Below are 27,444 nucleotides of genomic sequence, written 5' to 3' on the forward strand. Positions count from 1 at the left end.
AGCGCTTGGGGTGAGGTGGGGAAGGAAGGGGAGTGGGCAGTTTGTGGGCCAAGAACCCGACAGTCCCAAAGTGAACTCTTCCCTTGGGAGCAGCCCTTTACTTGCTACCCTGGTTCTGCCCCCTTCAGCCTTCTCCCACTGCATCCCACTGTGCCCTGACCACTGACACCATGGACTTGGCCTTAGGGAGGATAGGCCAGACCTCAGGCCCCTGGCCATGATCTTCTACCCCCTCACTCCGCCCTGGTGATAACCACCCCTCACAAGTTTTCTATGGCTTCCAGGGGACTTCCCTCAAGCCACGCTGCTGAGCCCAAGGGCCCAGACCCTGCCCAAGTCAAGGGCCTCCATCCCTCTGACGAGGCGAGAAAAGGTCCTGGAGATCCTGGCCGGGGATTTCCGGGAAGGGAATCTTCAAGCACTGACCCGTTACATCAAAAAGTGATAGAACACAATGTGAGCACTAGAAGGGACTTGGAGACCTCCAGCCTCTTGCTCTACAGATGGGAGGCCGAAGCCTTGAGAGGCTCACTCAAGTCTTCACAGTCGGGAACCAGAATCACTGACCTGTGCGGCTTGCTTCTTCCCTCTTCTTCTCTCTGCCTGTGGCCAGAAACAGTTCCTTCACCTCCCAGTCACCATCTGAGAAAGAGCCTACAACAGGGCTGTACTCTAATTGGGGGTGGAGGGTGGAACATGGTTCCTCTAAGCTTCCAGAATGACTCATGAGCTCTAAACCCCAAGCAACTGGTTTATACCTCGGCTTATTCTGTGGCTTATAATTATTTCTGAGTCTGCCTTCCCCACTAAACTGAGTTCCTCCAGGGCACAGACTAAGTCTTACTCATCTTTGGGACCACAGTGCTGGCCTACAGTAAGCATTAGATATATGTTGGGTGGACTGAATGGGCAGAGGGAGAGGGGATGGGGAGGGAGACGTGGCTGGATCAATAATGTTGGGGGCTTAAGAGATCAATGGCTAATATGTCTTCTTCCCCTCCCAAGTCCAGAATGAACTGAAAAATAAGAGACAGACACATGGACATCAAAATGGGGGCTTTACCAGTATTTCTGATAAAGCGGATTGGAGAATGTAGCTTTTGCTTTTGGGCCAAATGGACTTAATAATATCCTCCCCCAAATAAACATCACGCCCCCCGCCCCCAAAAAAGGGGCAGACCTCTCTCCCTGGCAGGGACAGAACCTCCTGTGGAATTTTACAGTGTAGATCAATGGAGAATATGCTACTTCTGCCTACAGCAGAACCAAGAGTGAGAGAGAGAGAGAGAGAGAGAGAGAGAGAGAGAGAAACCCAGAAATATTTGAGCTCAGCTCCTTCCCTAAGCCACTAATCAGCTAAGCCATTCCCCTCCTCTGGGGAGGATGAAGCCTGTGAGGATTTAGGGAGTGGTCCTCTCACCCTTCCCCTCCAGGAGAGTGGAGTGGGAATTCTCTCCCCTTATGGAAACATGGGGAGTGGGGACAGGTCTCCCACTGTGGGATGGAATACGGTGGACGGATGGGTAGAGGGGGTGGAGGGAAGGACGTGGGGGACAGGGTGAGACCCCATCGTTACAGTGTTACAGTGTAGACCCAGACACAGTCACCTTTCCAAAGCAGAATGCCAAAATCCTTATTCCTTGTGATCGTACTTGCCCAGTGCTCGTCTGTGTATGCAGAGTGGAGAGAGGACCTTGACTCCTGGGAGCTGGGATGAGAGGCCAGACCTCAGAGCCACACTCCCCTGACATGGCCCAGGGCCATGTTCACCTTCAGGGCTGGCCTTTGGTCTGGAAGAGGCCGGAGACGGACCCGAAGGAGCTTCCGTGGTGCTGCTTCGTTTGCCGTCAGGCCGTCACTGAGCCCCTGCCCCTTCATGGCTGGAGAAGCTCTAAATTCAGCATGTACTGAGCTCCTCGTCCTCTCAGTCAGGCACTTGACACAGAGTAGTCCACTTGTTCCTCACAACCACCTGGTGAAGGAGATGGTGTTGGTCCCATTTTACAGATTACGCCACCGTGACTCAGAGTTGTGATTGTTTGGCTCACCCATGAAGTTCCAGAGCCAGTGTGGCCTCCTGAAGGCCTGTGTGGCGCTCAAGAACAGCCAACCACACCATCTGGGCTGTTTCTGGGACTCCTGCTTTGGGCCACTCTGCCCCCGGGGGCCTGCTTCCTAAGTTATCCTAAAATACCGCTCGACGGATCTTGCCAACCGCTCGGCCTCAGCAAGGCCCTCTTCAGGGTGTGGCTCCAGCCGGCCTTTCCGGCAGCCCTTTCCCTGCACTGCTGCTTGCAACACCTTCAGGAGGCAGGCCCCTGCCCCTCCAGCCTGGAACGCCCAGCCCTCCACCCTGCACGTCTCAAAACCTGTCTCATCCTTTAATACCCAGCTCGAGCCAGTCTCTGGGAATCCCCACGACTTGTGCCTGTGTCAGGCTCTTAGGTCACTTTGCCTTCATTCAAGGGATTTAGGCACACTCTGGCGCCCCTACTAGCCCTGGCTGCTCCTCCCAGGAATCCTGTCTCCCCTGACCCAGAGGTGCCACAGTAAAGGTGTGTGGCAGTGTTGGCATCAGAGCAGCCTGCAACTGAAGGGCTGCAGCCCAGCCTCTGCTCCCACCAGCTCCACACGTCATTCACCTGCCCAGGTGCCACTCAGCTTCTAAGAAAGAACAGACAAGGCTAAATGGCCCCTAGGATAGCAGAATGATGCCAGGCAGGCGCCTGACACACCCCCTGGACAGGAAAATAATTTTCTTCCTCTTAATAACAGTTATTAAGGGGGCTATGCCCGACCCACTGCATCCAGGGTCTGGGCTTAGCTATCTGTATGGCTCTCGTTACCCTGGGTCCCCATCCCTAGACTCAGCCCCAAGGCTAGGATATACTTGTCTGCCCTCCCATTGCCCTTTACCCACTCAGCCCATAGGACGGGTGGACAGTCCTGCAGCCCTGGGGGATTTCATTTGATTTATACGCTTTTATTATCAGGGTATCCGGGATCCCTTGGAGCCCTTTTCAACTCAGTCTTCCCATCCTTGCCCCTCTCAGCTGAGCTCCCTTGTACAGACACTTCGTACCACAGTCCAACGTTAGGGTCAAAGACCACCCCTGCCGCGCAGACATTCATGCACACAGATATGCACCCAGACACATACACGAGAACATACACAGATGCACATGCAGGTAAATATACACTGATGTGCAGCTAGATACTTAAAGACAGCCAAGCAGACACAGAAACGTCACAAATAGACAGTGTGTAATGTACACACATGCCCAGGTGTATAGTAATGCATAGGTATAGTGTACAGGCATACATTTTATTGTACTTCACTATACAGTGCTTTGCAGATACTGCATTTTTTTTTTTTTTTTTTTTTTTTTTACCAACTGAAGGTTTGTAGCAACCCTGAGTTCTCAGATGATGGCTAGCATTTTTTAGCAATAAAGTATTTTTTCATTATGGTATGTACATTGTTTTTTTAGACATAGTTCTATTGCACACTTAATAGACTCTAGTATAGTGTAAACGTAACTTCTGTATGCACTAGGAAACCAAAAAAATTGTGTGATTCACTTTACTGAGATATCAATATTTGCTTTATTGCGGTGGTCTGGAACTGAACCCATAATATCTCTGAGGTGTTCCTGTCTAGGCTGAGTTGAGCCACGTGAAATTGTCAATATTCAGTGTTTTTTTTACTTAAAAAAGTGGAATCTAATACAAATGTGGGCATGGAGGGAAATATTAAAAAATACAGAGCCAACTTTGTACACCCATGTTCAGGCAGTATTATTCACAATAGCCAAAAGGTGGAAACAATCCAAGTGACTATCAGTGGGTGAATGGATAGACAATGTGGTATATACACACAATGGAATATTATTCAGCCTTAAAAAGGAGGGAAATCCTGTCACATGCTTCAACATGAGTGAACCTGTATGCTAGGTGAAATATGCCAGTCACAAAAAAGACAAAGACTGTATGATTCCACTTACATGAGGTACCCAGAGTAGTCAAATTCACACTCAGAAAGTACAGTGGTGGCTATCAGGGGGTGAGGAGGGTACTTAGCCTTTCATAGGTACAGAGTTTCAGTTGGGAAAGATGAAAAAGTTCTGGAGATGGATGGTGGTGACGGTTGCACAGCAATATGAGTGTACTTAATACCACTGAACTGCACAGTTAAAAATGGTTAAGATGGTAAACTTTATGTTAATTAAAAATAATTTTTTAAAAGATCCAAAAATATGTACTGTCAGGTAGACATATACACACTGAGGGATAAACACAGGAACTCAGCAACACAGATACATGACTCCTCCCCTCCCAGGAGTGCTTCTCTGACCCAGATATGGCCCTGTTCTCCCCCTAAACAAATCCAGAGGTAAGGCCCTGCCACCTCGGCTACCCCCGTGGCTTGTTACCCTCCCACAATCTGGCTCCGCTTACTCCTCCCCCTGCCCCTCACGCAGCCTCCCCACGCCCAGGGAAGGGCCTCCTTAGAGTACCCGGGGCTCTGATCTCTGCCCCTGCCCCTCCTGGGCCCCTCTAGGATCCTCAGAGACAAAGCCCCATTCGTCTTTAGTCCCAGGGCCCAGCTTGACGCAGGGAGCCCCTAAATCCCCTCGCCAGCACCAGCCCCGCTGTGCATGCATTGGGCCCCAAGTGAAGCTTTGTGGGCATAGAGGAACCTGTGTCTGATCTGGACATGATCACAGATCAGTTAAAGCAAGTGCAGCCAGTACTAAATGGGGTCGTTGAGACATGGCATTAGGTCTTCTGCTGTCCCGGCCACCCTCATGGGACCTCGTCCCTCCACAGAAAGGTGGGGCTGGCACCCTTGTGACCACTTCTGCCCGGCCTGCCTTCCCAGCTAGCTGCCATCTGCTGAGCCCCCTTCTCCAGCGCAAAGCCTCACCCTGCTCCTGAGGACTCCGGGACTAAGGCCCTTGATGGGGGCAGAGAACGGAAACTGGCCTGCTGTTTGCCTCCAGACCATGCAGTGTGTCCCCCGATCCTCTCAACCAACTTTCTCACTAACCATTTAATACTCAGCCCCCGAGGAGGGGAGAAAGGCTGGGGTCTGGCGCCACCAGGTCAAGAGCTTCCCCAGAGCTGAGCGTGGTGGAAACGCAGACATCGGGAACAGAATTTTTCAGGGGTGGGACAGCATTTTTCACTGGGACTCCGGAAGGGCAGGGTTTGGAGGAAACTTGCTGGGAGCCTGGTGGGGATGCAGCAGGTGACGCTGGGGTGGCGGAGGGAGTGTGTGCTGAGTAAGGACCTTCCCTTTCCCCGGGCGGCGGGCGGGCGGGTCCCAACAGCAGGCGGACATGTAAGGCTGACCCAACAGGTTCCCGAGGCCGAGGCCGGGGGCAACGGGGTGGAGCGTGGCTCTGACAAAGGGCAGGCAGGTGGGAGGCAGTTTCTGCTGGTATCTTCTTCCTGCTGCGGCCAGCCCGGGGTGCAGGCCATGGAGCCTGCTGGAGGGTGAGGGTAGCCGGTGGGCAGGCGTGTTCGGAGGCGCTGGGAGCTCAGGGCATGGCGGGGCCCCTGCGGTGCCGGGTGGAGGAGCTGAAGCAGCAGCGGTGGCGGGAGAGCTCATCGCGGGTGCTCCAGCACAGCGAGGCAGCCCGGCTGGCGGCCGATGCCCTCCTGGAGCGGGGAGAGGCTGCCTACCTGCGGGTCCTCTCCGAGGAGCGGGAGCTGCCCTTCCTGAGCCCTCTGGATGTGGACTACATGACCAGCCATGCGCGCGGGGGCTCTGAGCTAGGCGAGGCCGTGGGGCCAGGGGCTGCCGGGCCTGACCCCCTCAGCCTGCTCTCCGAAGTCACCTCCGGCACTTACTTCCCCCTGGCCTCCGACGTAGACCCCCCGGACCTGGACTTGGGCTGGCCCGAGGTGCCACGGGCCACGGGCTTCAGGCCCACGCAGGCTGTGATCCACTTCCAGCGGAACAAAGCCAAGAGCATCAAGGACCTTCTGCATTTCCTCTTCAGCCAGGCCCGCACGGTAAGGGCCTCGTCTCTTCAGACATTCATTTCACAGATGTGGAAACTGAGGCCCAGGGAGGGGAAGTGTGGCCACACAGCAGCTTGGGGGCAGCATTGGGACGAGAACCTCTGCCCCCTATCACATCACAAGCTCCTAGAGTGTGGGCGTGTTTTATTTACCTTGGTAACCTCTTGGCACTCGAGGACATTATGAACACGCTTAGAACAGGGGATGGGTCTCAGGGACTCCACAAACACCCTGAAAACGCGTGCAAAGTGGTGTTCATTGCAGAGGGGGATCCTCTCTCTTTTGGGGGAGAGGGCCTATGGCCTTCATCAGATTCTCGAAAAGGTCTGTGATCCCCAAACTAAGAACCCCAACCTTGGTGAGCATCTGAGCCACCCCCTTGAGTTACAGAGGAGGAAACTGAGGCCAGAAAGGGACTGGGACTTACTCAGGAGTTCCAGTCAGTTGGTGAAATGGAACCCGGGGCTCAGGGAGAGGGAAAGGGCTCTAGACTCAGGCCCCGGGCCCCAGGCACAGCCCTGCCTCCTGACAAATGGTCCCAACCGCACCTCACTTTGTGCACTGTATCTCCACTGGCCTGAAGCAGGGGAAGGGGCACTGGTGCCTGGGCCTCAGCATGGCCTTGAGGGCTGGGCTTTTAGCTCTGCACCCAAAGGAAAGAGGAGCGGAAGCTGCTGGGCTCAAGGATGGGGAGCAGGGCTCAGGAGAAAGGGAAGCGGCAGAGCAGGTGGGGTGTTGGTACCTGGGAAGCCTTCAGCTACAGACTAGCACAGCCTCACTCCTGGAGGCCTGGCCTCTGACTCAGGAGGCAGGGAGATGGATCAGATGACCCTAGGCAGAGTTTGGGGTGGCTTAGACTCAGTGCTTTTGCTAGGGGAGCAGCCCTGAGGGTACCTGCTGCAGATGTTAGGAGCCAGGATGCTGGCATCCTGCTGGTACCTCCAGAGCCTCCCTGGCAAGTCTACCTATGTCCCAGGCAGGGGAGGGCCAGACCCGACTGGCACAGGGAATGGGGTTATTAGTGAGATGGCTGCTGTCATCACCCCTGCCCTTTGATCTTTCTTGCTTGTCCTGTTCCCCTCACCTGTGGCCAGGCCTGTGCCATGGACTAGGGCATCCCTCAATGCTTTGGTTTCTCATCCTCCCGTCTAGACCCTCCACCTCTGGGTCAGGAGCCAAGCTTCCACTCTGGGCTGTCACTGACTCTCAGAATGATCTTGGGAAGTGCTTCCTCCCCCTGTGGCCCAATGGCTTTGTTTGTTAAGGAGGCAGCAGGAGAGGAACATTTACTGAGCTTCTGTTGTGTGTTGAGTATTTTCACATTAAATTCCCCATAACTCTTGAGAGGTAGCTATCACTATCTCCATTTAGCAGATGAGGAAGTTGAGGCTCCCAGGGGTGAAGGAATTCGTCTAAGGTCATAGCACTAGGAAGTAGCAGAGTGCAGGTTCGAACCCAGCTCTGTCTGGCTCCAGAGCTGGAGTGCTTTGCTCCGCACCTGCCTCTCAGCCTGGACTGGGAGAGGAGGTTCTCTTGGCAGATATTGCAAGCCCCGCCTCTCCACCGAGCAGAAAACTTGGTCCCAGTTGTAAGAGGTCACAGCAGATCTCTGCAGCTTCTCAGGGAAACAGGTGGGTCTAGCAAAGGGCACTGAAGACCCCAGTAACTGGCCTGCAGCTCTGATCCGTGAGAGGGGAGCCTCAGACAGACAGCCAGAGCTACAGCTTGAGCTAGTGGGGGGAGTGTGAGGTGCTAGCCTGGGAAGTGGGGTCTGGGTTTTGCTTCTGACTCTTTCCCCCTCTGGGCCTCAGTCTTCCCATCTGTAGAGTAGACCTTTAGACTGGTACAGCTGATCCACAGACCTCTTTGAGAATCAGATGACAGATAAACAAACCGTCCTTAGAAAAATGCACACAAAAACTTTCAAACAGCCTTCTGGGCTTCAAGACAGTGAAACCCCCCAGCTTCCAAGTCAGGAACCCCCAGGCTGGGTCACCACTAAAAGCCCTCCCAGTTCAGGTGTTCTCATGGGCTCTGGCCTCCTGCTTTTCAGTCCAGTGCTGTCTCCGGGGATCTAGCCTCTACCCCTGGCCTCGGCAGTGCCCCGGGCAGGGCTGAGCTCCCCCCCCCACCCCCCCGCCAGGTGGTGGCTGTGGTAATGGACATCTTCACCGACATGGAGCTTCTGTGTGACCTCATGGAGGCCTCGGGCTGGCGTGGTGTCCCCGTCTACCTGCTTCTGGCCGAGGAACACCTGAGGCACTTCCTGGAGATGTGCTACAAGATGGACCTCAATGGAGGGCACCTACGGGTCAGCAAGGGACGGGGGCAGGAACTGGGGTGTGGAGTCAGGGAGGGCAGGAGAGTCAGTCGGGTGGTTCGTGAGCATGGGGGGTCAATGGGAGTGGGAGGCCGGGCTCTCCTATAGCTATTTTGGGTCAGAGACCCCAGGGGATTTAGACATGGCTTGAGCCCTGTCCTCTAAAGGTGATTCCCAACCTCCCTCCCTCCTTGGCCCAGAACATGCGTGTGCGGAGCACGTGTGGGAACACATACTGCAGCAAGGCAGGCCGCCGCTTCACGGGGCAGGCCCTGGAGAAGTTCGCCATCATTGACGGTGAGCAGGTGGTGGCAGGCAGCTACAGGTGAGCAAGTGGATGGCGGGGAGGGTGCCTGGGGCTGAGCCACCGGCTTGCGAGGGTGCCTGGGACCTGGCAGCTTTGAACTTTCCTTTCTTCATCCATCGCTTCCACCATGAACTGAGCAGCCGCCATGTGGCAGGCATGGTGCAGGGCCCAGGGGCCAGTGTGGGGAGCAAGACAGCCCTGGGCTGGGCCCTGGAGGAGCTCACTCTGTGGAAGGACTACTTTAATGCCCTTGGCATAGAAAATAACTCTTGCACCTCGGAATTGGAGGGACTTCAGGGAACCTGGCCCTTGGTCCATTTTACAGATGGGGAAGTTGAGGCTGAGATGTGAAACCACATGCCGAAGTCCACTAAGCTGAGCCAGGGCTAGAACAGACTCTGGAGTCAGAGCTCTGCCCCTCACTTGGGCCCTAGGGGTGCTGGTGGTTTTATCTTGCTCCCCTGTTTGTGACTCCTGCCTGGCCCCAAGGTCCTGCACTTTGCCTCCTGACCCTGACCCTCTGCCCCCAGCTTCACCTGGCTTTGCAGCCAGGCCCACACGAGCATGGTGCTGCAGCTGAGGGGCCGCATCGTGGAAGACTTTGACCGGGAGTTCCGCTGTCTTTATGCCGAGTCCCGGCCCGTGGAGGGCTTCTGCGGAGGTGAAGATCCCCTGTCTCCCAGGGTGCCGTGCCCTCCCCCAGTGGCCCGGTCCTTCGGGCCCAGCATCCCCAGCACCACGTCCTTGTCGTGCTCCAGCACCAGCCTCAGCAGCATCAAGTGCTCACCTCGCATGGGTCACTCCTCCTACCCAGCTCAGCCAAGAGGCGGCGGCTGCAGTGACATGGCTATGGGGTCCTCCTCCCCGGGCCCTGCCCGCTGTGAGGCCAATGGCCAGCCCTCCCTGCAGTGCCAGCTCTCAGACCCTAACCACGGCCCCCTGCTTGGGCCCTACAGGGCCAACCTGAGCAAGCTGGGGGCGTCCCCCTGGTCCCAGTCCTCCCCTGCCCTCAACCCCAATAGCACCAGCCCTGTGACCCTGGGAGGGGGGTCACCTCTGCTTGCTCACCCTCGCCCCCTCCTCTCCTTTCCCTGGGGCGTCTCAGCTCTGTCCCGGCTCCCAGAGAATGGGGTCACAGGAAGCCAGGAGCCTAGCCCCCCACGAGGCCGCTGGGTACCCGGCACAGCCCTGGAGGCAGTGGAGGAGAATAAGGTGTCTCTGAGTCAGAGCCATGGCCAGCTGGATCTCCTCGTCCCCTTCCCCAGGGCACGAGAAGCAGGGGGCCCTGATTCTGGGGTGACCCCCATCTCAGGCTCCCTTTGGCCTAGTGAGCAGGCCCCAGAGGACAGGAGGTTGGCCTCAAATCAGAGATACAACCAGCTGGATCTCCTGCCCCAGGCCCAGGATGCCAGGGGTCCCCCTGAGTCAGGTTCCCCCAGGCCTGGCAATCGGACCCCAGAGGACAAGAGGCTGTCCCCAAACCACAGCCATGGCCAACTGGACCTCCAGGTACAGTCCCCCAAGGCTGGGGGCTCCAGAGTGCCCCCTGAAGCCAACTCCTTGGCCAGGCCTGGCGAGCAGGGTAAAGAAGAACAACGGCAGACCCTGGGACACAGCCAGCTGGACCTCATCATGAAGTTTGGCCCATTCCGGGGTGAGGGGCCTGGGTCCAATGATCTCCCCAGACCGAGCCCTGGCAGAAAGCCTGGAGTGGACTCTGGGGATGAGAAGCGGCTGACTCTGGGCCACAGCCAGCTGGACCTCATCACCAAGTATCATCAGTTACAGGGCACCAGGCAGGGACCTGAGCCTGGCCTCCCCAGGGGCCCCACAGGTGGCCAGCGCAATGGCAGTAGCAGTGGCCTGTCTGGGGATGAGAAATGGCTAACCCTGGGCCACAGCAAACTGGACCTCATTATTCAGTACAACAAGTCCAAGTCCAAGCTGCTCCAAAGCCGCTTTCAGTTGTAGTCCTGCTCCCAGAAAGGACATGTCCGTCCTCCATCCACTGTGACTCTAGATTGGCTCAGGTCCCAGACTCTGGGGTGGGAGCTCGAGCAGGGGCCTTATAGGGAGGAGAGGGAGTCTAGAGGCCCAGGTTAGACACTCCTTGGGCTTGGGATTCTTGCTCACACACGTACATGCACACATGTGGGGAAATGGAACCCACGGTTACTGGGCACCTGCCATTTGTCACTGTGCTGAGCCCTTCTCACCAGTTACTTCTCATCCTTCATCCTCACAATACCCTACGAGATAGAGCTCTAGTAGGTGTACAGTTCTAGGATCATAGATATTATCTTCCTTATAATATAAATTTAGAAGCTGGGACCCAGCGAGTTTGATGACTTGCTTGGAATCAGGTCCGAGTAAGTGACAGGGGCTCAAATCTGTGTCTCTGACTCTTAATTTCTTAAGATCGTGTTTTTGCACAGACAGGACACAAAATATCAACAGTTCCCATGTCCCCGTGTGCACAAAATCCACATAATAACAGAGATGCTCCAAATGCCTGCACAATATACACTGCACACTGACAGGTTTCACACCCACAAACTACACCCACAGATGCAGTCCATGTGATAAACCAAAACACTCAGGATTCTAGTTATAGGTACTCAATAAATGTCATTTGGGTAAATGAATGGTTACATTCGGTGCACACCGTAGACGCCTTAGGATCCACAGACCATAAATATGCACACAACCACACACACACACACACACACACACAGAGGCATGCATGCACCAACCAGTATCTTTTTGTACCTAAGCTGTGTACCCAGTCCTGTGCTGGACATGCCATAGGGTTGAGAAATGAATCAGACTCAGTCCCTGGGAGACAAGGATTCAATGCATAAACGACTGGTGTATCTAATTAAAGGCTAACCAGTGACAGAAGGTGGTAGAGAATGAAGGCCAGCAAGTGGTGGTGATGATGGAGTGGTGAGAAAAGTTTCTTAGAGGAGGCAGCCTTTGAGCCAAGCCTTGAAGGGTGGGAAGGACTTGGATAGATGGAGGCGAGGGTTAGAGGAATTCCTGGTAGAGGGAACCAGCTGAAGAGAGACCATGGAGAGGACTGAATGAGTGGGTCTGAGATGAATCTGGGAGGATGGAGAGGACGTGGATACACACACACACACATACCAGCCTCATTTTGCTGAGTGTCCCTAGAAGTATAGGCTCTGTCAGATGTAGGTCCTTTTCCTGAGCTTGCGACCTGCCTGGGACAGTATACGTGATACAAATCAATAAAAGCAGACATGCTATGACCCAGCAGCAGCCTGGTGTATCCTGGAGAAGGCAGAGTTATGAAACTGCAGGTTGGGGACAGGGGAAGGGCACCATTCAGGCAAACTATGGAGAGGTCCTTGAAGGAGAGTGGACGGCTGCAGGAGGGCTGGGGGGTGGGGAGGAAAGGGGCTCCAAGCTTCCCTCTGTCCTCTCTGAGAGTGACATTCTGCGAGACCCAGGGGCTTTTGTACAAAATGGGGGCCAAGTTCATCCGTCCACCAGAGCAGGTCTCTTGACTGCCACCATCTGCGGGCGGGGCGGGGTCGGGGGTGGGGGAGGGAGGCAGAAAGTGGTTGCCCATCAGCCCCTACACCCTTGCCCACTCTGGACCCTCCCTGACACCCGGCTTTGTCCATCCTCTCCTCTCCAATACCTTCTTCAGCATGGTTTCCTTTCATCCTCTGGCCGCGCCTCCTTCTCCAGTCTCTGTCGTGGTCTTAATTCTCCGTGATGGACACCTTCTCCGTGGGTGACTTCATCCACCCCAGGCTTCAGCTCCACATCTCAGCCCTTCAGTCTCCCCTGGGCTCCAGATCCGGCCTGGGCATCTGTCCGACACCTCACTCTGTCCCTCACCTCTCCCACACCTGCTCTTCCTCCTCGGGCTTTACTTCAAGGTATAACTCCGTCTGGGACTTCCCTGACGGTCCAGTGGTTAAGACTTCCCGCTTCCAATGCAGGAGGCGCGGGTTCGATGCCTGGTGGGGGAACTAAGATATAACTCCATCATCAACCCATCTTCTGCGAGACATCCCTGGCTCCTCCATTCTGATGCCTCACATCCAACCAGCACAGGTCTGGGTCGATATTATCTCCTACAAAGCTCCTGACTGAATGAATAAATGAATGAATGCGAGCCTGCTGGAGGCGGGGCCAGGCGGGGTAGAGACAGGACCACTTGCAGCCATAGAGTGCTCCCAGAGGCTGGCGCTAGAGTGGTCGCATGCGTGGCAGCGTGCGCCGCGTTCTCTCGGAAGTCTCCCAGGGAGGAGGCGGAAACGGAAACCTACCGAGGGCCGAGGAGGCTTCTTGCGCGTGCGGAGGTTTCGTTTACGTGGTGAGCGGTTGTGGCGAGACACCGGCAGGGTTAGCTCGGGACGCCCTGGGTCGTGAGGGTTGGGGGCCGAAGGATTCGGGGCTGTCGTGTTTGGAGGGGCTAGGTGGGCGGGCCCCGAGGGCTGGGGGCCGAGAGGGGCGGGGTTGCGGCGGGGCCTGAGGCGCGGAGGCCGCGGGACCCGGACCCGGACCCAGGGTCGAAGCCGGGGCGCCCTGTTCCGGGAGAGGATCCGCCGGCCCTGAGCTCCCTGTCCCGCAGCCCCTAGGCCTCATGGCGGTCCGAGCGTCGTTCGAGAACAACTGTGAGATCGGCTGCTTTGCTAAACTTACCAACACCTACTGCCTGGTGGCCATCGGAGGGTCGGAGAACTTCTACAGGTGCGGCGGGAGCCCGGGGCCCGTGGGCAGTGTGTGGGTGGGTGGCTGGGAGGGGTACTTGGGAGTCTGGGGCTCGGGCAGAGGGAGGGTTCAGGCCCCCCAGCCCCGTGACCACCGAGTCCTTGTCCCTGCAGTGTGTTCGAGGGTGAGCTTGCTGATACCATCCCTGTGGTGCACGCCTCCATCGCCGGCTGCCGCATCATCGGGCGCATGTGTGTGGGTAAGCACGCTGGAAGTCGCCGAGGGAGGAAAGGGAGCCTCCCAGCGCCTTTAATTATACCCCTAGAAGGGACCCCGGGTGACCCAGCGATTCCTGGGCTTTCATCCATTATTTCCAGGGACTACAGAATCTCTCAGGCCTGTGCTGGACCCTAAGTGTCAACAGATCAGGGACAACCTCTGGCAAAGGCTTCTGGATCATTGTAATCACAAATAACATTAAGGGCTTTCACTTTTACCCTTGTTTCAGTCCTTGTTCACGAAGACCCTGGGAGGTCGGAATTATTGGCCTAATTTGACTGATGAGGAAGCTGAGACTCAAAGAACCCAAGTGACTCGCCCAGTTCCACACCTGGTGTGAGGGAAGATTGGATTGTCATCTCTCCCCGACCACTGACTCTGGGCAAATTGCTTCCACTTTCGGAGCGTCTGTTTCTGCCTCTAAAAAATGACAAGCTGGGCTTCCCTGGTGGCGCAGTGGTTGAGAGTCCGCCTGCCGATGCAGGGGACACGGGTTCGTACCCCGGCCCGGGAAGATCCCACATGCCGCGGAGCGGCTGGGCCCGTGAGCCATGGCCGCTGAGCCTGTGCGTCCAGAGCCTGTGCTCCGCAACGGGAGAGGCCACAACAGTGAGAGGCCTGTGTACCACCAAAAAAAAAAAATAATAATAATAATGACAAGCTAAGATTCTGGGGTGTACTGTTCAGTTACCCATTTTAATCTTCAGTTCCTTTTACCATGTGCCCCTATAGCCCTCAGCACGGTTGACTCTGGCCATTTGTCTTTTCTTTGAGCTGGATCTGACTGCCTTTACTGCCTCCCCTTCTTTCTAGTTTTGCTCAAATAGGAGTTTGTTCCTTTATTTTTATTCATAAGCCTGATGATTTTGGACTCTTGAGTATTTTCTTATTCAGGCCGAACATTCTTATCCGTAACCATGACCTTTGGACTTGAAGCTAGTTCTTAGGTAACAAGGGAGATCTTAACCTGATCTTTGGTGGATTTTTTTTTTATGATGGGAGAAACTTATAGTTGAGAAGTTCAGAGTTGTGACCTTGCAGAGTTAGGCAGAGGTTTAGTCATTGTTGTCACAAGATAACTGTGGTTCATTCATGTTGCCGTGTACTGTGTTTTGTGTAGGTATACCACGGTGTATTCATTCATTCTCTTGATAGTGGGTATTTGGGTAGTTTTCAGTTTGGTATGAGTATTGCTGCTATGTTTCTTAGTGAACAAATGTATGTATTTCTATTGGATATATAATACCTAGGAGAGGAATGGCTGGGTATTCAATGTAGTAGATGATGCCACATAATTATCTGAAGTGGTTGCCCAGTTTATACTCCTATTGGTTGCTCCATATATCTTTGCCAACACTTGGTATTGACATTCTTTTAAAAAATTTAGCCATTCTGGTAGGTGTGGAATGTTACTTCAGTTTCTTAAAATGCAACTAATGCCCAAGAGCGCTTCCTGTTAGTCCTGGTTCCTCCTGGCTGATGATGGCGAATTGGGCAGGATGTGTTGGGACAAACTCCTAGGTCATCTCTGGCCTGCCCAGTGGGACTCCTGGTCCCCTGGGTGTTGTATGGATCAGTGGTTTGGAGGACTGGGGTCTGGGTCTGAAGCTTTGCTGGGGAAGCTAATTGGGCTGGATTGTATCCCCAGCCCCCAGGGCTCAGCAGGCATCTTGTGTATTCATGGTCCGTCCTTGTCCCACCTTCCCTAATTTGGGTCTCCCCAGGGAACAGGCATGGTCTCCTGGTGCCCAGCAACGCCACCGACCAGGAGCTGCAACACATTCGCAACTGCCTCCCAGACTCAGTGCAGATCCGGCGGGTGGAGGAGCGGCTCTCGGCCCTGGGCAATGTCACCACCTGCAATGACTACGTGGCCTTAGTCCACCCAGACCTGGACAGGGTGAGGCGGCCCAGGAGTCACAGGATATTAGCCGAGTCAGCGGTTAGCCACCATTCTTGCCCATCAGACAGGAATTAGGGGTATCTCTTGTGGTTTCTCTTTATACCTGGGCTCTTGCAGTTCAGACATTGGTTGGAATAGGGAACAGAGGCCTTCCATGGTGTGATCAGTGTCAGAAAGAAGCTAGGGAGTGTATTAGTCCTTCAGAATCAGGGAGATTGACCCATCTGGTCTTGAAGCCAGGGCTAGGAGAGAAGATTGACAGGCCCCTCTTGCCTTTGGGTTAGAGGAAAGGAGGGTAATGTGGAGACCAGCCTCTGGCTCTTCAGGGTATGCATGGATATTAGGGGCTCCATAGCTGGTCTAGACTCTGCTCCAAGCTGTATTCCCTCCTTTCTCTGGGTGAAGCTTCCATATGCAGCTACATAGCAGAGGAGTGAGCTTAGGGAGTCATGCCCTGGGTGGGTCTGGTGTGGAGGCCCTGGGTTCTTTGATCTGCTTGTTCTGGGCACTGAGCACAGTACCTTTGACTGACAGGAAACAGAAGAAATCCTGGCTGATGTGCTAAAGGTGGAAGTCTTCAGACAGACAATAGCTGACCAGGTGCTGGTAGGAAGCTACTGTGTCTTCAGCAATCAGGGAGGGCTGGTGCATCCCAAGACTTCAATTGAAGACCAGGATGAGCTGTCCTCTCTCCTTCAGGTCCCCCTTGTGGTAAGCAGTCTTATTCTCTGAGCTCTGTCTCCTGCTGGAGCAGATCCCTTTGCCCAGTATTCGGGAATCTAGATTGTTACCTGTCACAGTTTGGGTTTGGGCTGAGGGTCAGGGAGAAGGGTTTGGGGAGAGTCCTCATGACTTTGGCTTTTGGTGCCATGATCCACACCGAGCTGTCCCTTGGCAGGCGGGCACTGTGAACCGAGGCAGCGAGGTGGTCGCCGCTGGGATGGTAGTGAACGACTGGTGTGCCTTCTGTGGCCTGGACACGACCAGCACAGAGCTGTCAGTGGTGGAGAGTGTTTTCAAGCTGAATGAAGCCCAGCCTAGCACCATTGCTACCAGCATGCGGGATTCCCTCATTGACAGGTATCTGGGCCTCTCTTCTTTGGAGGGGAGGGGAGGGCAGGGGAGAGGAGGGAGATGCCACCTGTAATGGGAGCCACACTGTATTCATACTGGTAGGTTCTCCTTGCGTGTGAGGCCACGTCTGCACACTGCTGAGCAAGCACAGGGTACAGTCCACAAGCCTTTCCTGAGTATCTGCCCACTGCCGTCTTTGAAGACACTGGCTCAGTATATCCCTTCTGTAGTCTGTCTTTTATTTTATCACTGACCACATTCTTTTGCAGTTTGTATTTGCCTGTGTGTCAGTGTCCCCAGCCAGTAGCCTGAGACAGGAAAGAGCTTTTTAATTGAAGGAAGGAGGGAAGGCTGCTTTTAGGAACTGAGGAGACCCAGGTGCCTAAGGGACTCGGGGGTATGGGGAATGCATCAGAATCACCATCATCTGGACTTTGTGGGTTTAAAACAAGAGTGGGTTCTTGGGCCCTAACCCTGGAAGGTTCTGGGGTGTTAGGCTCTAGAATCTCTTCCTTTGGAAGAGCAGCAGGTGCTGGATATTTAGTGCCTCCCCCCCCCCCCCCCATTTAGGATCCTTCTCAAGGCACACCATACCCAGCTAGCACAGGAGTCTTTATGAGGATAGAAACCCCAAAGTAGAGCAGGTGTCCAGTAGCAGACTCCCTACTTAGCAGGGGCAGAATTTCCCTTCATTTTCCCTCCTTCATTCATTCAATTGCTTGATGTTCATTGAACCCTATGGACAAGACCCCATGTGGGATAGTCCGGCAGCTTAGTGCTACATCCTGCCTCTGAGAGGGACTTAGATTGTAGCAGGGGAGAGAAGATGTAGTGGCCATATATAAGTTAGCTACCTTCAAAGAAGAAGTAAAAGATGCCTTCTGTGGTTTTGGAAGCTCCTGTGATACACTTTTCTGGAATCCAGGAAGGTTTTGGGGAGGACAGATCATTTAGTCTGGGCTTCAGGGAAATGAGTAGGTAATTGAAAATGCGAAGATAGGGTGGGGAAGCACTTCAAACAGAACCAGGGATGGGGAAGTGTGGAAGGTGTGAAGGGGAAAGGTTTTATTCCCAGTGTTGAGGACTCCGAATGCCCATGTCAAGAAGTTTTGACTGTAGGTGTTTTGACCTTTGTTTTATGTTCGGATACTTGTAACGTAGTTTCTTGCCTTCACCCCTCAGATACTGATTCCCTCAGTTTGGCGTGGGACCCAACCATGTGTGGCTGTTTTAATAATCTTTCCTAGGTGATTCTGATGAGGGCAGTTTGGAGACCACACTGACAAGCTCTGCTGTCAGCACTGGAGAGCAGTTGAAAGGGTCTGAATAGGAAAGTGGTACCAGTGGTTTTGTTATTTGTTCAACAACTTTTTTTGGAGCACCTACTATGTGCCAGACAGTAGTGATGGGGTGATGAATAGAATATACCCTTCCTCCCCTTTTGGAACATTGAACCTCATAAAGAAAACAGTACTTCCACAATTAACCATTTAATTAAAGAACAAAACAAAAAAAACTTCTTAGCAACCTAAGAACAGAAAGAAATTTCTGTAACCTGATAATTGTTACCTACTAAACTACAGCAAATGTTGTATTTAATGGTGAAACTTCATAAACTGCCAGGCAGAGCTGCCTGCAGTCAGCAGCCCTGGTCAGCATTGCAGTTAAGATAAAGACATGGGTGTTGGAAAAGAAGAGACAAAACTCATTAGCCTCCTTTGGTTTTGAACCTGTTTGAGTTTGAGGTGCCCATGAGACCTCACAAGGAAGGTGTCAGGTCGGGGATTAGAAATATGTACCTCAACTTCCCCAAAGTTCTTTCATTTCTTCTACTTAAGATTTTATGAGGAAAAGCCAATCCTAGGAAAACTAAGATAGAATCCAACTTTTTTAGTACTTTAAAGAGAAATAAAAACTTCAGATAACAAAAGAAAAACAAAGAAGAAATATGTACTTAAGGGAATTTCCCTGGTGGTCCGGTGGTTAGGACTTGGTGCTTTCACTGCCAAGGGCCTGTGTTCAGTCCCTGTTCGGGGAGCTAAGATCCCATAAGCCGTGAGGGGCAGCCGTAAAAAAGAAATACATACTTCATGTTTATAATCGTGCACATGATTATCACCTCCAGGAAGAATGTTCTGGCCGCAGCCCTGCCACTAGAGGATTTGGGGCCTGGACCTGTCCCTTACCCTCTCTGAGCCACCTTGTTCCCTTGTCTAATGTCTGTTGGGCTTGACCTGTGAGGCTCTGATTTATGATCAGTAACGATTTGAATAAGTTATTGAGTTCACCCACCCGAGTGGAGGAGTTACTTTTAGTTTTTAAGCACTGAGAGTGCTAGACTGGATTTGTGACTTGTGGGAGCAGTGGAATCTGGAGGGGCCTCTGTGTGTGGCTCTTCGGGGCTGAGCTGGAACAGAGGTCCTGGGGTAAGGGTGGAGGCAAGCACTTTGAGAGTGGAGGGTGAGCTGTGCTCTGTGAAGCACCTACTGACAATGCTCCTTCTCTCTCTAGCCTCACCTGAGTCACCTTCCATACTCTTCATGGGCTCCTGGCTCTGGACTTTGGCTCCGTCTCCACGCCCCACCCAGTCTGTCCTGGATGCTGGCAGGGCCGTGGCAGAGAGCTCACCTGGACTCAGTGGCTGGACGCCCAGCCCTTCTTCTCCTGTGCCCATCTCCTGAATCTATAGTTACTGCAAAAACCTGCCACAGGTCCTATGGCTTCTGGCTGAGAGCTCTGTTGTCTGTGCCAACCCATTAAAGGGCAGCTTCTTCCGGCCATTCTGAATGTGTTATTTGGGGACCTCAGCCTGCACTCAGCCCCCCACCATTGTTCCGGGGGGAGGTGGGGTAGGATGCACACACACCCCTTAGTTCTACAGTCTCCCACTCCTCTCCCCCCATCACCAGATGGGCGGTTTCATCCCAGGACAAGAGGAAGCAGCACTCTCCACTGTACTTCTCCCATTTTCCACACAACTTCAGCCTCATACTTTTGGCTTCAAAGATGAGTCTGTTTCAACTCTCTCCTAGGCCAGTGTGAGGATCCTGAAGGGCTCTGGGGCACCTGGCTACAGGGCAGTCTTGTCCTCTTTCACCCAGGGTGGATGGAGGTTTGCTGGCCTGGCTGCTAGGTGCCCAGGACCGCCTCAGACCAATCTCGGTAGGCCCTTTCCTTTAGGGCCTTGGGTGGGTGCGGAGCCGGGCTGGAGAGGCGAGGGTAGCTGGGGCGGCTCCAAGCGTCTCCGAGTTGCTCGCGGGGCGGAGCCCCGGGGCTTCGGGCGGGTGTGGCCGGTTGCTGGTGGGTGGGTCGGGTTTGCTGGGCCCCGCCCCTGTGCCCTGAAACCTTCCTCGCTGGCGGTCAGAGGGCGGGGTTCGTGCGCCGTGGCGTCACAACGCCAGTCCTTGCTGACGGTGCTGCGCAGGCGAGCCGGAAGCGGAGGCCGGCTGTAGGATTCTCCTGACCGGCGGCTCGGGCGGTGCGAGGTGAGGGTCGGGCCCTGCCGGGGCGGGGGTGGCGTGCGGCCCGTCCCGTACCTGACGGGCCTCTCGTCCTGCAGAACATGGGAGCTCAGCTGAGCGGTGGCCAGGGCGCCGCGCAGCCGGTGCAGCCCGCGCAGCCCCAGCCCCAGCCCCAACCTCAGACCCACCCCCAACCCCAGCCCGCGGCGCCCGAGGGCCCTGTGCGGCCCTGGCCAGAGCCCGGAGCCTGGGGGCCGCTGGACGACGTGCGCTTCCTTATCGTCTGCACCTCCTGGTACTGACTCGTCGCTCTCCGCCCTTACCGCCCGCCGCCTCCCGTCATCCTGTACGCCTCTCCTGCTCGGGTCCTTGTCGTCTCTCCCCACCTTCCGCCACCCTGGAGACGCGCGGAGAGTCGGGGAGCTCGCTGGGGACTGGAAGAAAGCCGCCTCCGCAGCCTCGCCTTGGGACACCGTCTTGCCTCTGGCCCCTCCCGCTACCCCAGATTCGTTGGCTTCTCAGCCTGCACCCAGCCCAGCTCAGACCTTCGTGTTCATCCCCACCCCACAGTTTCTCCAGCCGTCTGGGTGCTGGGGCAGCCTTTCCTGTCACTGGCTTCCAGAACCAGGCCAGGGCTCTTGGTAAGAAGACCCCAAGGCTGCTGACCTAATCTCACCTCATTTTTCCCTGTTGCCAAGAACTGGGCTCTTGCTTTTGTCCTTGGTCATGGCACCATGTGCCTTGACTTGAGAAAAGACCTTGCCACAGTGAACCTGCCCATACCTCTCCTGGGAGGGGTTGCTCCGCCATCCTGGGTGCCACCCTGGCATTATCTGGCTGTTTTCCTGAGACCCCAGTAACCGAGGGCCTCCAGGGCCAGCCTTTTGGAGAGAGGGGGCATCTGATTTTTGGGCCGGCAGATGAGATGCATGGGGCACCTCCCAGACACCGCAAAGCACCCTGTCTCCCAGAAGCTTCTTAAGGCCACCCAGAACCTGATCCTTGTTCCCACATCCCAGGGAAATGACACACTCTGTATTTTTGTTTTATTTAGAAATGATTTAAAAAACATTATACAAAGGCTGATCAGTTTAAAATGTGACTGACACTGAAATGCTGTGATGTTCCCCAGACTGAGGGGAAGCTGGGCTCTGGGGCTTCCAGTGCTTTGCCCCTCTGTCTGCCCTGTCCTGGGATGATGGACAAACGGATGACCACAAGGCAGGAGAATCCATGATTGGAAGGCTCCAGGCTGAGCCCTCTCTGGGCCTGGCCCTGCATCCCTCACATCTGCAGCCTGGGCTGCCTGCCTCCATCTCCTGCTCTTTCTCAGCTGACCTCGGTAGTACCAGGAGCCAGTGGGGAGCCTGGGGGGCCTAGAGCTTTCAAGAAGTGAGAGCACCAACCTGAGGAGTGGAGAGGGACCCGGAAGGGGAGAAGGGAGGCCAAGAAAAGATGGATAAAAGAGACACTTGTGATCTCATCTTGGACCCTAGAGGGGTCTAGCAGGCCCACTGGGTGGCCTGGGCAGGTAACAGCCTCTCTGTGCGTCATTTGAGGGCACAGGGAGAGTTACCCTTGGCCTCCCAGGGACTGCATGAGTTACATGTGAGCGGACAGGGGTGAGCTAATAAAGTGCTTTGCAAAGTATAAAACACTGTACAAACCTATGAATCACTAATATCTCTGCAGTTGTTCCCCACCCGCCCCAGGGAGCCCGCCCTTGGCCAAAATGAGAAAAAACAGGATGATGACAGGGAACACAGTGGACCCATATAGGTGTCTCTGGGATGAGAGATTTTGTTCAAGACAGCTCCCAGAGTCCCTGTCTGCTACAGGTTAAGCAGACTCAAAGCCCAGAGGCCACGGGGTGGGGGCAAGGCCCATGCAGGCTCAGAGGCCCTGCCAGCACCCTGGAGACTGACACCTCTGCTTGGATTTGGCAGGGAGCCCGTGGACATAGTTGAACCCATTGGTTTTGCCTCCGGCTCCGTAGTGACAAGCAGGGCTGCCTCTTACTGGGTTGGAGTGAGGCAAGCTGAGCCCTAGGAATTCCTGCCAGAGACAGTGAGGGGCGGGCCCCTAGGCTTGGGGTTGTTACCAGTTGTGGCTGCCCCTTTCCGAAGAGCAATGCAGGGTGATGGGCCCAGAGAGCTGGGTTAGCAGGGGCCAAGCTCATGGTATAAACACTGCTTCTGGGCTGAGAGATTGAAGTGGTCTCAGGGTAGCTAGGGGTGTGGGCTCTGAGCACTTCAGAAGGCTGCCCTGGGCCCCTTAACCCAAGGCCGTGAGAATGTTGGCCCAGAGCTATTTCCGTCTCACCTCACTAGTCAGGCTGAGTCCTCAGGCCACAAGCGACAGGCTGGAGCAGGGCCAGGGACTTGGGGGATGGGGAGAGGAACGGGAGAGTGGAGGACAGCTACAAACTCAGATCAGCCTCCGAGATGGGGTCAGCTCCTGCTCCAGCCCTTTAGCCTCATTAGCGGGGCCCAGCTCCTGGCATGTCTGGGCACTAGAGTGGCCTTAACAGCACCTTGGTCCTTATCGCTGGGGGGAGGGCTGGCCTCATCACCAAGACAGTCACCTCTAATTCACCTAAAGCCTCAAGCAGCCTTTGCAGAATGGGACGTTAAACAATAGTGACAGGACATTGAAATATTCACGACATGACAGCTGGGTCCTTGTCAGACCCAGCTGGGCCACAGCCCTGCCTGCAGCATGTGACCCTAAATCCTGGGTCTCAGGAGACCCTGACGTGTGGAGCAGGTTTCCAGAGGGATCTGCTGTTGCCAGCAGAGGAAACCCAGGCTTGTTGCCCACTGTGTCGGCAGCAGGGGTCCTGTAGCCTTGGAGGACGGTGGGGTAGGGGTGGGGGGACATCTGACCAGCAGGTGTTGGCAATGGGGGACCAGGACTGGTGGCATCTCCCAGATGGGGCTGAGACCGCTAGCGCTGGCTTCCCACAGAAGGTGCTGGGTCCAGCCAGGTACAGATGGCGCTGTGGTGCCTCGTGGACGCCACAGGGCGCAGTGACCACGGGCCTCCTCCTGGCATGGTCCCTGCCTCCTGATGGGGCCTGGCCTATTCCCTTGAGTAGGGAGCAGTTTACCCAGGACAGAAGGCTGGCAGCTGGGTGCCAGACACCCACCCTGGGGCACAGCTGCCATCACTCCCTGCCCCATGCTCAGCCTAGGCCAATGCACCACCACTTCGGCTACATGACCCCTGGCCTAGGGCCATGCTGGCCCCGGTGGGCAGTGGCCAGAGCTGCCCCTCAGACCCTGGTGAGGAAGGGCCTGGCTGGCCAGACCGAGTGGACAGAGAGGGCTCTGGGCTGCTCACACCCACTCCTGGACTGGCCGCTTATAGTAGGTGACAGGCTGAGGGCCTGCCTTGTTCTTGAACTGGAAGATGGTGTAGACCAGCACCAGGATGCAGAGGGACAGGATGCAGGGGATGACCACGGCCACTGCATTCACAGAGCCTGGCACGTCGTTGATGGTCACCATGATGTCCACATCGTCCTGGGGCAGCCGCCGCTCCTTGCGCCTCTCCACCTCCTTCTGGTTGCAGCCCATCCAGTCACGCAGGATGTTGCGCGGGTAGCCTGGCTCCACGCTTAGTTTCTGGTTGTCGAATTTCCAGTAGTCCCGGCCCTTGTAGAAGTAGGTGTAATCTGCAGAAACACAGCCCATCATCACCATCCCAGACACTTCCCTGCACCTGTTCTGCACCAGCGTGAGGGCCCAGGGTGCTGTGGCAGCGTGGAGGAGGGGCGCCTCTCCCACCTGGGAGGAGCCCAAGAGGAGCTCTGAAAGGCGGGTGGGCACGTGACGTGGTGGGGGCGTGTTGGAACTCCTGGAGGTAGGCATGCGGTGCCTTGCACACCCTGCAAGTGGTGTGGCTGGTCGTGGAGGACGACCTGCCCAGCTGCAGAGAGGCACCTGGGACCTGGAGCAGCCCACCCTGTCATCTCAAAGGTGCTGGGAAGCCACTGAGGGGCTGGAAGTAGCATTGGTAAGCTCATTTTGTGCTTCCCAGACAGGACTCTTCTCAGCCCTGGGTCTCAGCTCTGCCATCCTGTGCCCATAGCCTCGCCCTTCCCCCATGTGAGTCAGATCAAGCCCCCAACTTAAGGCTTGGATGGCACTGTCTCCGTAGCTCTAGGGCTGAGCCAGCTCCTGCCTGAGCCAAGGGAGGCAGGGAGAAAGATTTCTCCCGTTGACGGAGGGCACCACCTCTTCGCAGTTATCATGGACTTTTTTTGGCTTGGCACACGTGACTGTGCAACACAGATTGCAGGGTCGCTGGGACGCTGCTGGGGGAGGGGCTGGAAGGAAAAGAGGCAGCAGGGCTTGGCAACCACCACAAGGCTTCCTGCAGCAGCCTTATCGCCCCGCCAGTCCACAGACACAGAGCAACTCACACTCTCCTATTGGCCGGCTCCCCGCCTTGGCTGGGATTTTCATTGGCTGAAGTTCTTGATGTCACCTGTCTCTGAGGCTCCCCAGAAAGTGAGACCATGTGTGTAAAGCATCAGGTACACAGGAGAGCCACCAAATAGCAGCTCTGCCCCTGTGGCTGCTGGCTTTCTTACCGGTGACGTCTCCTTGGAGAGCCCTTCCTGACGACCCTCTCTCACATGGCCCTCTCCCTAGATGCTCTCTGGCAAATGCTTTCCCTTATTGCATTTGTTGCCACTTTGTTTTTTGCCTCTAGACTGGGAGCCAGGGATGCAAGGCAAGTCTTGTTCTAAGCTCCATCCCCAGCCCTCCCACACAACCTGGCTCTCAGCAATTATTGTGGAGTAAATGAATGACACCTGACATTCCATAAAAACTAAAACACCCCAACAAGATAATAATGATGATAACAACTAAAACTTAGTAAGCAGTGGAGGTGGGATATGAAACCAGCCAGGCTGGCTCCAGGGTCTGTGCTTTTGACCAGATGAGCAGAGATGGATTCAACAAATAGCCATGGATAGCCACTCTGCACCTGGCAAGTCCCAGCCCCTCTTCTTGAGAAGCTTCTAGTCCGGAGCAGGGAGAGGCTGTGAGTCAGCCTGGCCTCCAGGAGGAGCTTAGGAAATGTCTCATAATTAGAAAATGCTTCTCTCTTATCTTTAAGCCCTGTGAAAAAGCACCTTTGAACCACCACATCCATCATTTCAGATCTGTTACCTTGAGGGACTCCTAGAGTACACCTGAGGACCACTGTTTGAGAAATGCTGTCTGAGGGAATGAAGTCAGTCTATGAAAACATCTCTCAATTGCGAATGATCCCTACAGATGAGAAATTGTGACTTGGCCGCTGGTAAGAGAGGATTAATTTACTGTGTAAACATGGGTCGATATGAGGCACTTGTCTTTACCACCAGGCGGTGTTTCTCAAACCTGGATACCTTGAGAGTATGCCCGTGGGCCCCGGTGAGACCCACGTAAAATCAGACTCCCCCTCACAAAACCCGGCCGGTTTCTTACGTACATCCTTCCTTGCTGATGAAGGCCCCTTGGGGAGCCTGGGGGATGCCCTTCCACACGGTGATGGGCTTGGGATAGCCAGGGTCCGTGGCCCGCCGCTCCTCGCTGTAGCGCCAGTACCGCTCGCCTTTGAAAAAGTAGGTCTTGCCCACAGGTTCCCAGCGCAGAGCTGTGTCAATGCCTTCTCGGGGCAGACAGCTGCCCAGCTCCCCCAGGCTGTGGGGGTACCCAGGCTCCACCGTCACCTCCTTAAACACCCAGTACTTGTCACCTGTGGCCAAGAGGAACCCAGGATTAGCCTTCCTCGGTCATTCATGCTGGAGGTTGTGGATAGAGCCACTTGCCCATCATCCACTGGGACCAAAGTCACTCATGGAGCCAGTGTCAGGGGGAGACGGCCCTGGTCCTGCTTGATCCCTGTGGCGGAGGAGGCTGAGGCCTCTTGGCTCAGGCAGAGCTTAGGGGGCAAGAAGCCAGAATCCAGTCTCAGATCCTGGGCAGCTCGCCCCACGCTGCCCAGGCTCCGTGCCCCACCCTCTTTTCCTTTCGTGTGACTTGCTCCTTTTTCCTTTCTGGGTGACCTCAGCCTCTCACGGCTTCACACACACACTAGTACTCCCCCAACCTTCTACCAGTGACACCCAACTCTGAGGCTGCCGCTCTCCCAGTGGACCTGGGCACCAGGCCCAGGACCCTGATTGCCCACCGTCCTCTGGGCATTTCCAGGTCGGCTTCCGGAGTTCCTCCTCTCCACCCCAGGGGCTCCCTCCCTCACCACCTGTCTGCCTCCCAGTGTCCCCAAGAAGGTGGCATCACCCTCTCTTTCCTTCTCCTCTCAGCACTTAGCCTCTCACAAGGCCTTGTCAGCCTCCTAGCCTCACTGCTCCTCCCTGGTACAGGCCTTACAGACATCGCTCTCCTCAACTCCAGCAGCCGTCTCAGAAACGGCCTCCTGCCTCTGCCTGGATTGCTGCCTGCCCTCTGGCTCTCTGCTGCTCAGAAACAAACAGTGAACTTCCAGCATTGCCCTGATGGGTTAAGACCACAGTCCGGCCGGGCAGCCAGGGCTCCTCAGGACTCTCCCCTAAACTACCTTTCCAGGCCACTTCTCACAGCTCTCCGGTGGGGCTCCAGGGCTGTCTGGTGGGTCTTCTAAAGCCCTTTGAACTACTCCTTTGCCCATGCTGTTCCTTCCCCTTGGAATGCTTTTCTCACTCCTCACTATCTGAATCTTACTCTTCTGAGGCCTGGCCCAAGTCAAGATAATCGAAGTGAAACAACCTAGCACAGGGTGGGCCTGCCATACAGCTAGTTCCCCTCCTCCCCTGGCCTCTGCAGCCTGCGTGACCTCCCCCCCTCCAGGCTCTTACAGAACTCACAGGGTGGCCTTCCATGGAGCACTGGATGGTCTTCAGTTGTCTGCACCTCCCTATACTTTGTGGGGGTGAGGCTTGTCACCCCACCAACTTCGGCACATACAGACCCTCAGCAGTCACCCCCTGACTTAATTTCTCTGCCTGCAGGGATCTGTCCTGTCAGATGGCAGTGTTTCTATTAGGGCTAGAAGGACCCTTGCAGCTCATCTGCCTCCCACCCTGCCTCTTCCAGTTTACAGGTGGAAAAAGGGGGTCCCGAGAAGGGCAGGAAAGCGTGCCAGGTCCTTCTGCACAGGCCACGTTACCTTTGAAGAAGACGAATCTTCCATCAGCCCTTTCATAGGCTGCGTCTATGCGGGCGGGCAGGCCTTTCCAGAACTGCTCGATCTGCATGGGGTAGCCCTCCTGTACCCGGTTATTGCGCAGGCGCCAGAACCAGCGATCCTGGGGGTTAAGGCAAGGAAAGAAAGGGGCATAGCCTTTGAACCCAGTGATCTCGGCCCTGGGGCTCAGGCCCCAACA

General features: G+C 55.3%; 4 protein-coding genes across 8 annotated transcripts in view; 3 read left to right on the forward strand and 1 right to left on the reverse strand.

The window, feature by feature from the left end:
* The first annotated feature begins 5,435 nt into the window (after positions 1–5,435).
* On the forward strand, positions 5,436–11,934 carry SACK1C (scaffolding CK1 anchoring protein C). The gene is made up of 4 exons (XM_027078475.1): positions 5,436–6,021; positions 8,084–8,341; positions 8,551–8,675; positions 9,188–11,934. The coding sequence occupies exons 1-4, from the start codon at positions 5,551–5,553 to the stop codon at positions 10,626–10,628; spliced, it is 2,295 nt and encodes a 764-aa protein (XP_026934276.1). The 5' UTR covers positions 5,436–5,550; the 3' UTR covers positions 10,629–11,934.
* Positions 11,935–12,250: 316 nt separating this feature from the next.
* Positions 12,251–19,382, forward strand: EIF6 (eukaryotic translation initiation factor 6). Of its 5 annotated transcripts, none has more exons than XM_027078480.1 (7): positions 12,262–12,746; positions 13,267–13,385; positions 13,520–13,605; positions 15,350–15,567; positions 16,063–16,239; positions 16,427–16,608; positions 19,114–19,382. In XM_027078480.1, exons 1-7 carry the CDS (start codon positions 12,723–12,725, stop codon positions 19,121–19,123), a joined length of 816 nt encoding a protein of 271 aa, XP_026934281.1. In that variant the 5' UTR covers positions 12,262–12,722; the 3' UTR covers positions 19,124–19,382. The 5 variants fall into 5 exon arrangements, with proteins under 5 accessions (XP_026934279.1, XP_026934281.1, XP_026934277.1 ...); XM_027078476.1 differs by having other exon boundaries at positions 12,263–13,037; XM_027078479.1 differs by having other exon boundaries at positions 12,263–13,008.
* Positions 19,383–19,921: 539 nt separating this feature from the next.
* Positions 19,922–21,149, forward strand: MMP24OS (MMP24 opposite strand). Its single transcript, XM_027078481.1, has 2 exons — positions 19,922–20,087; positions 20,162–21,149. Exon 2 carries the CDS (start codon positions 20,165–20,167, stop codon positions 20,363–20,365), a length of 201 nt encoding a protein of 66 aa, XP_026934282.1. The 5' UTR covers positions 19,922–20,087; positions 20,162–20,164; the 3' UTR covers positions 20,366–21,149.
* Positions 21,150–21,802: 653 nt separating this feature from the next.
* MMP24 (matrix metallopeptidase 24) overlaps positions 21,803–27,444 on the reverse strand; it is a 48,437-nt gene continuing 42,795 nt past the window's right edge. Inside the window, exons 10-12 of the mRNA XM_027078048.1 lie at positions 27,228–27,366; positions 25,551–25,817; positions 21,803–23,739 (exon numbers count right to left, since the gene is read on the reverse strand). Coding sequence (XP_026933849.1) covers positions 23,402–23,739; positions 25,551–25,817; positions 27,228–27,366 — 744 coding nt within the window. The 3' untranslated portion in view covers positions 21,803–23,401. The remainder of the gene's footprint in view (positions 23,740–25,550; positions 25,818–27,227; positions 27,367–27,444) is intronic.

This window comes from Aethalodelphis obliquidens, unplaced genomic scaffold, assembly GCF_003676395.1.
Source record: "Aethalodelphis obliquidens isolate GAN/ISIS:26980383/991018 unplaced genomic scaffold, ASM367639v1 scaffold42, whole genome shotgun sequence".
Classification (NCBI taxonomy): Eukaryota; Metazoa; Chordata; class Mammalia; order Artiodactyla; family Delphinidae; genus Aethalodelphis; species Aethalodelphis obliquidens.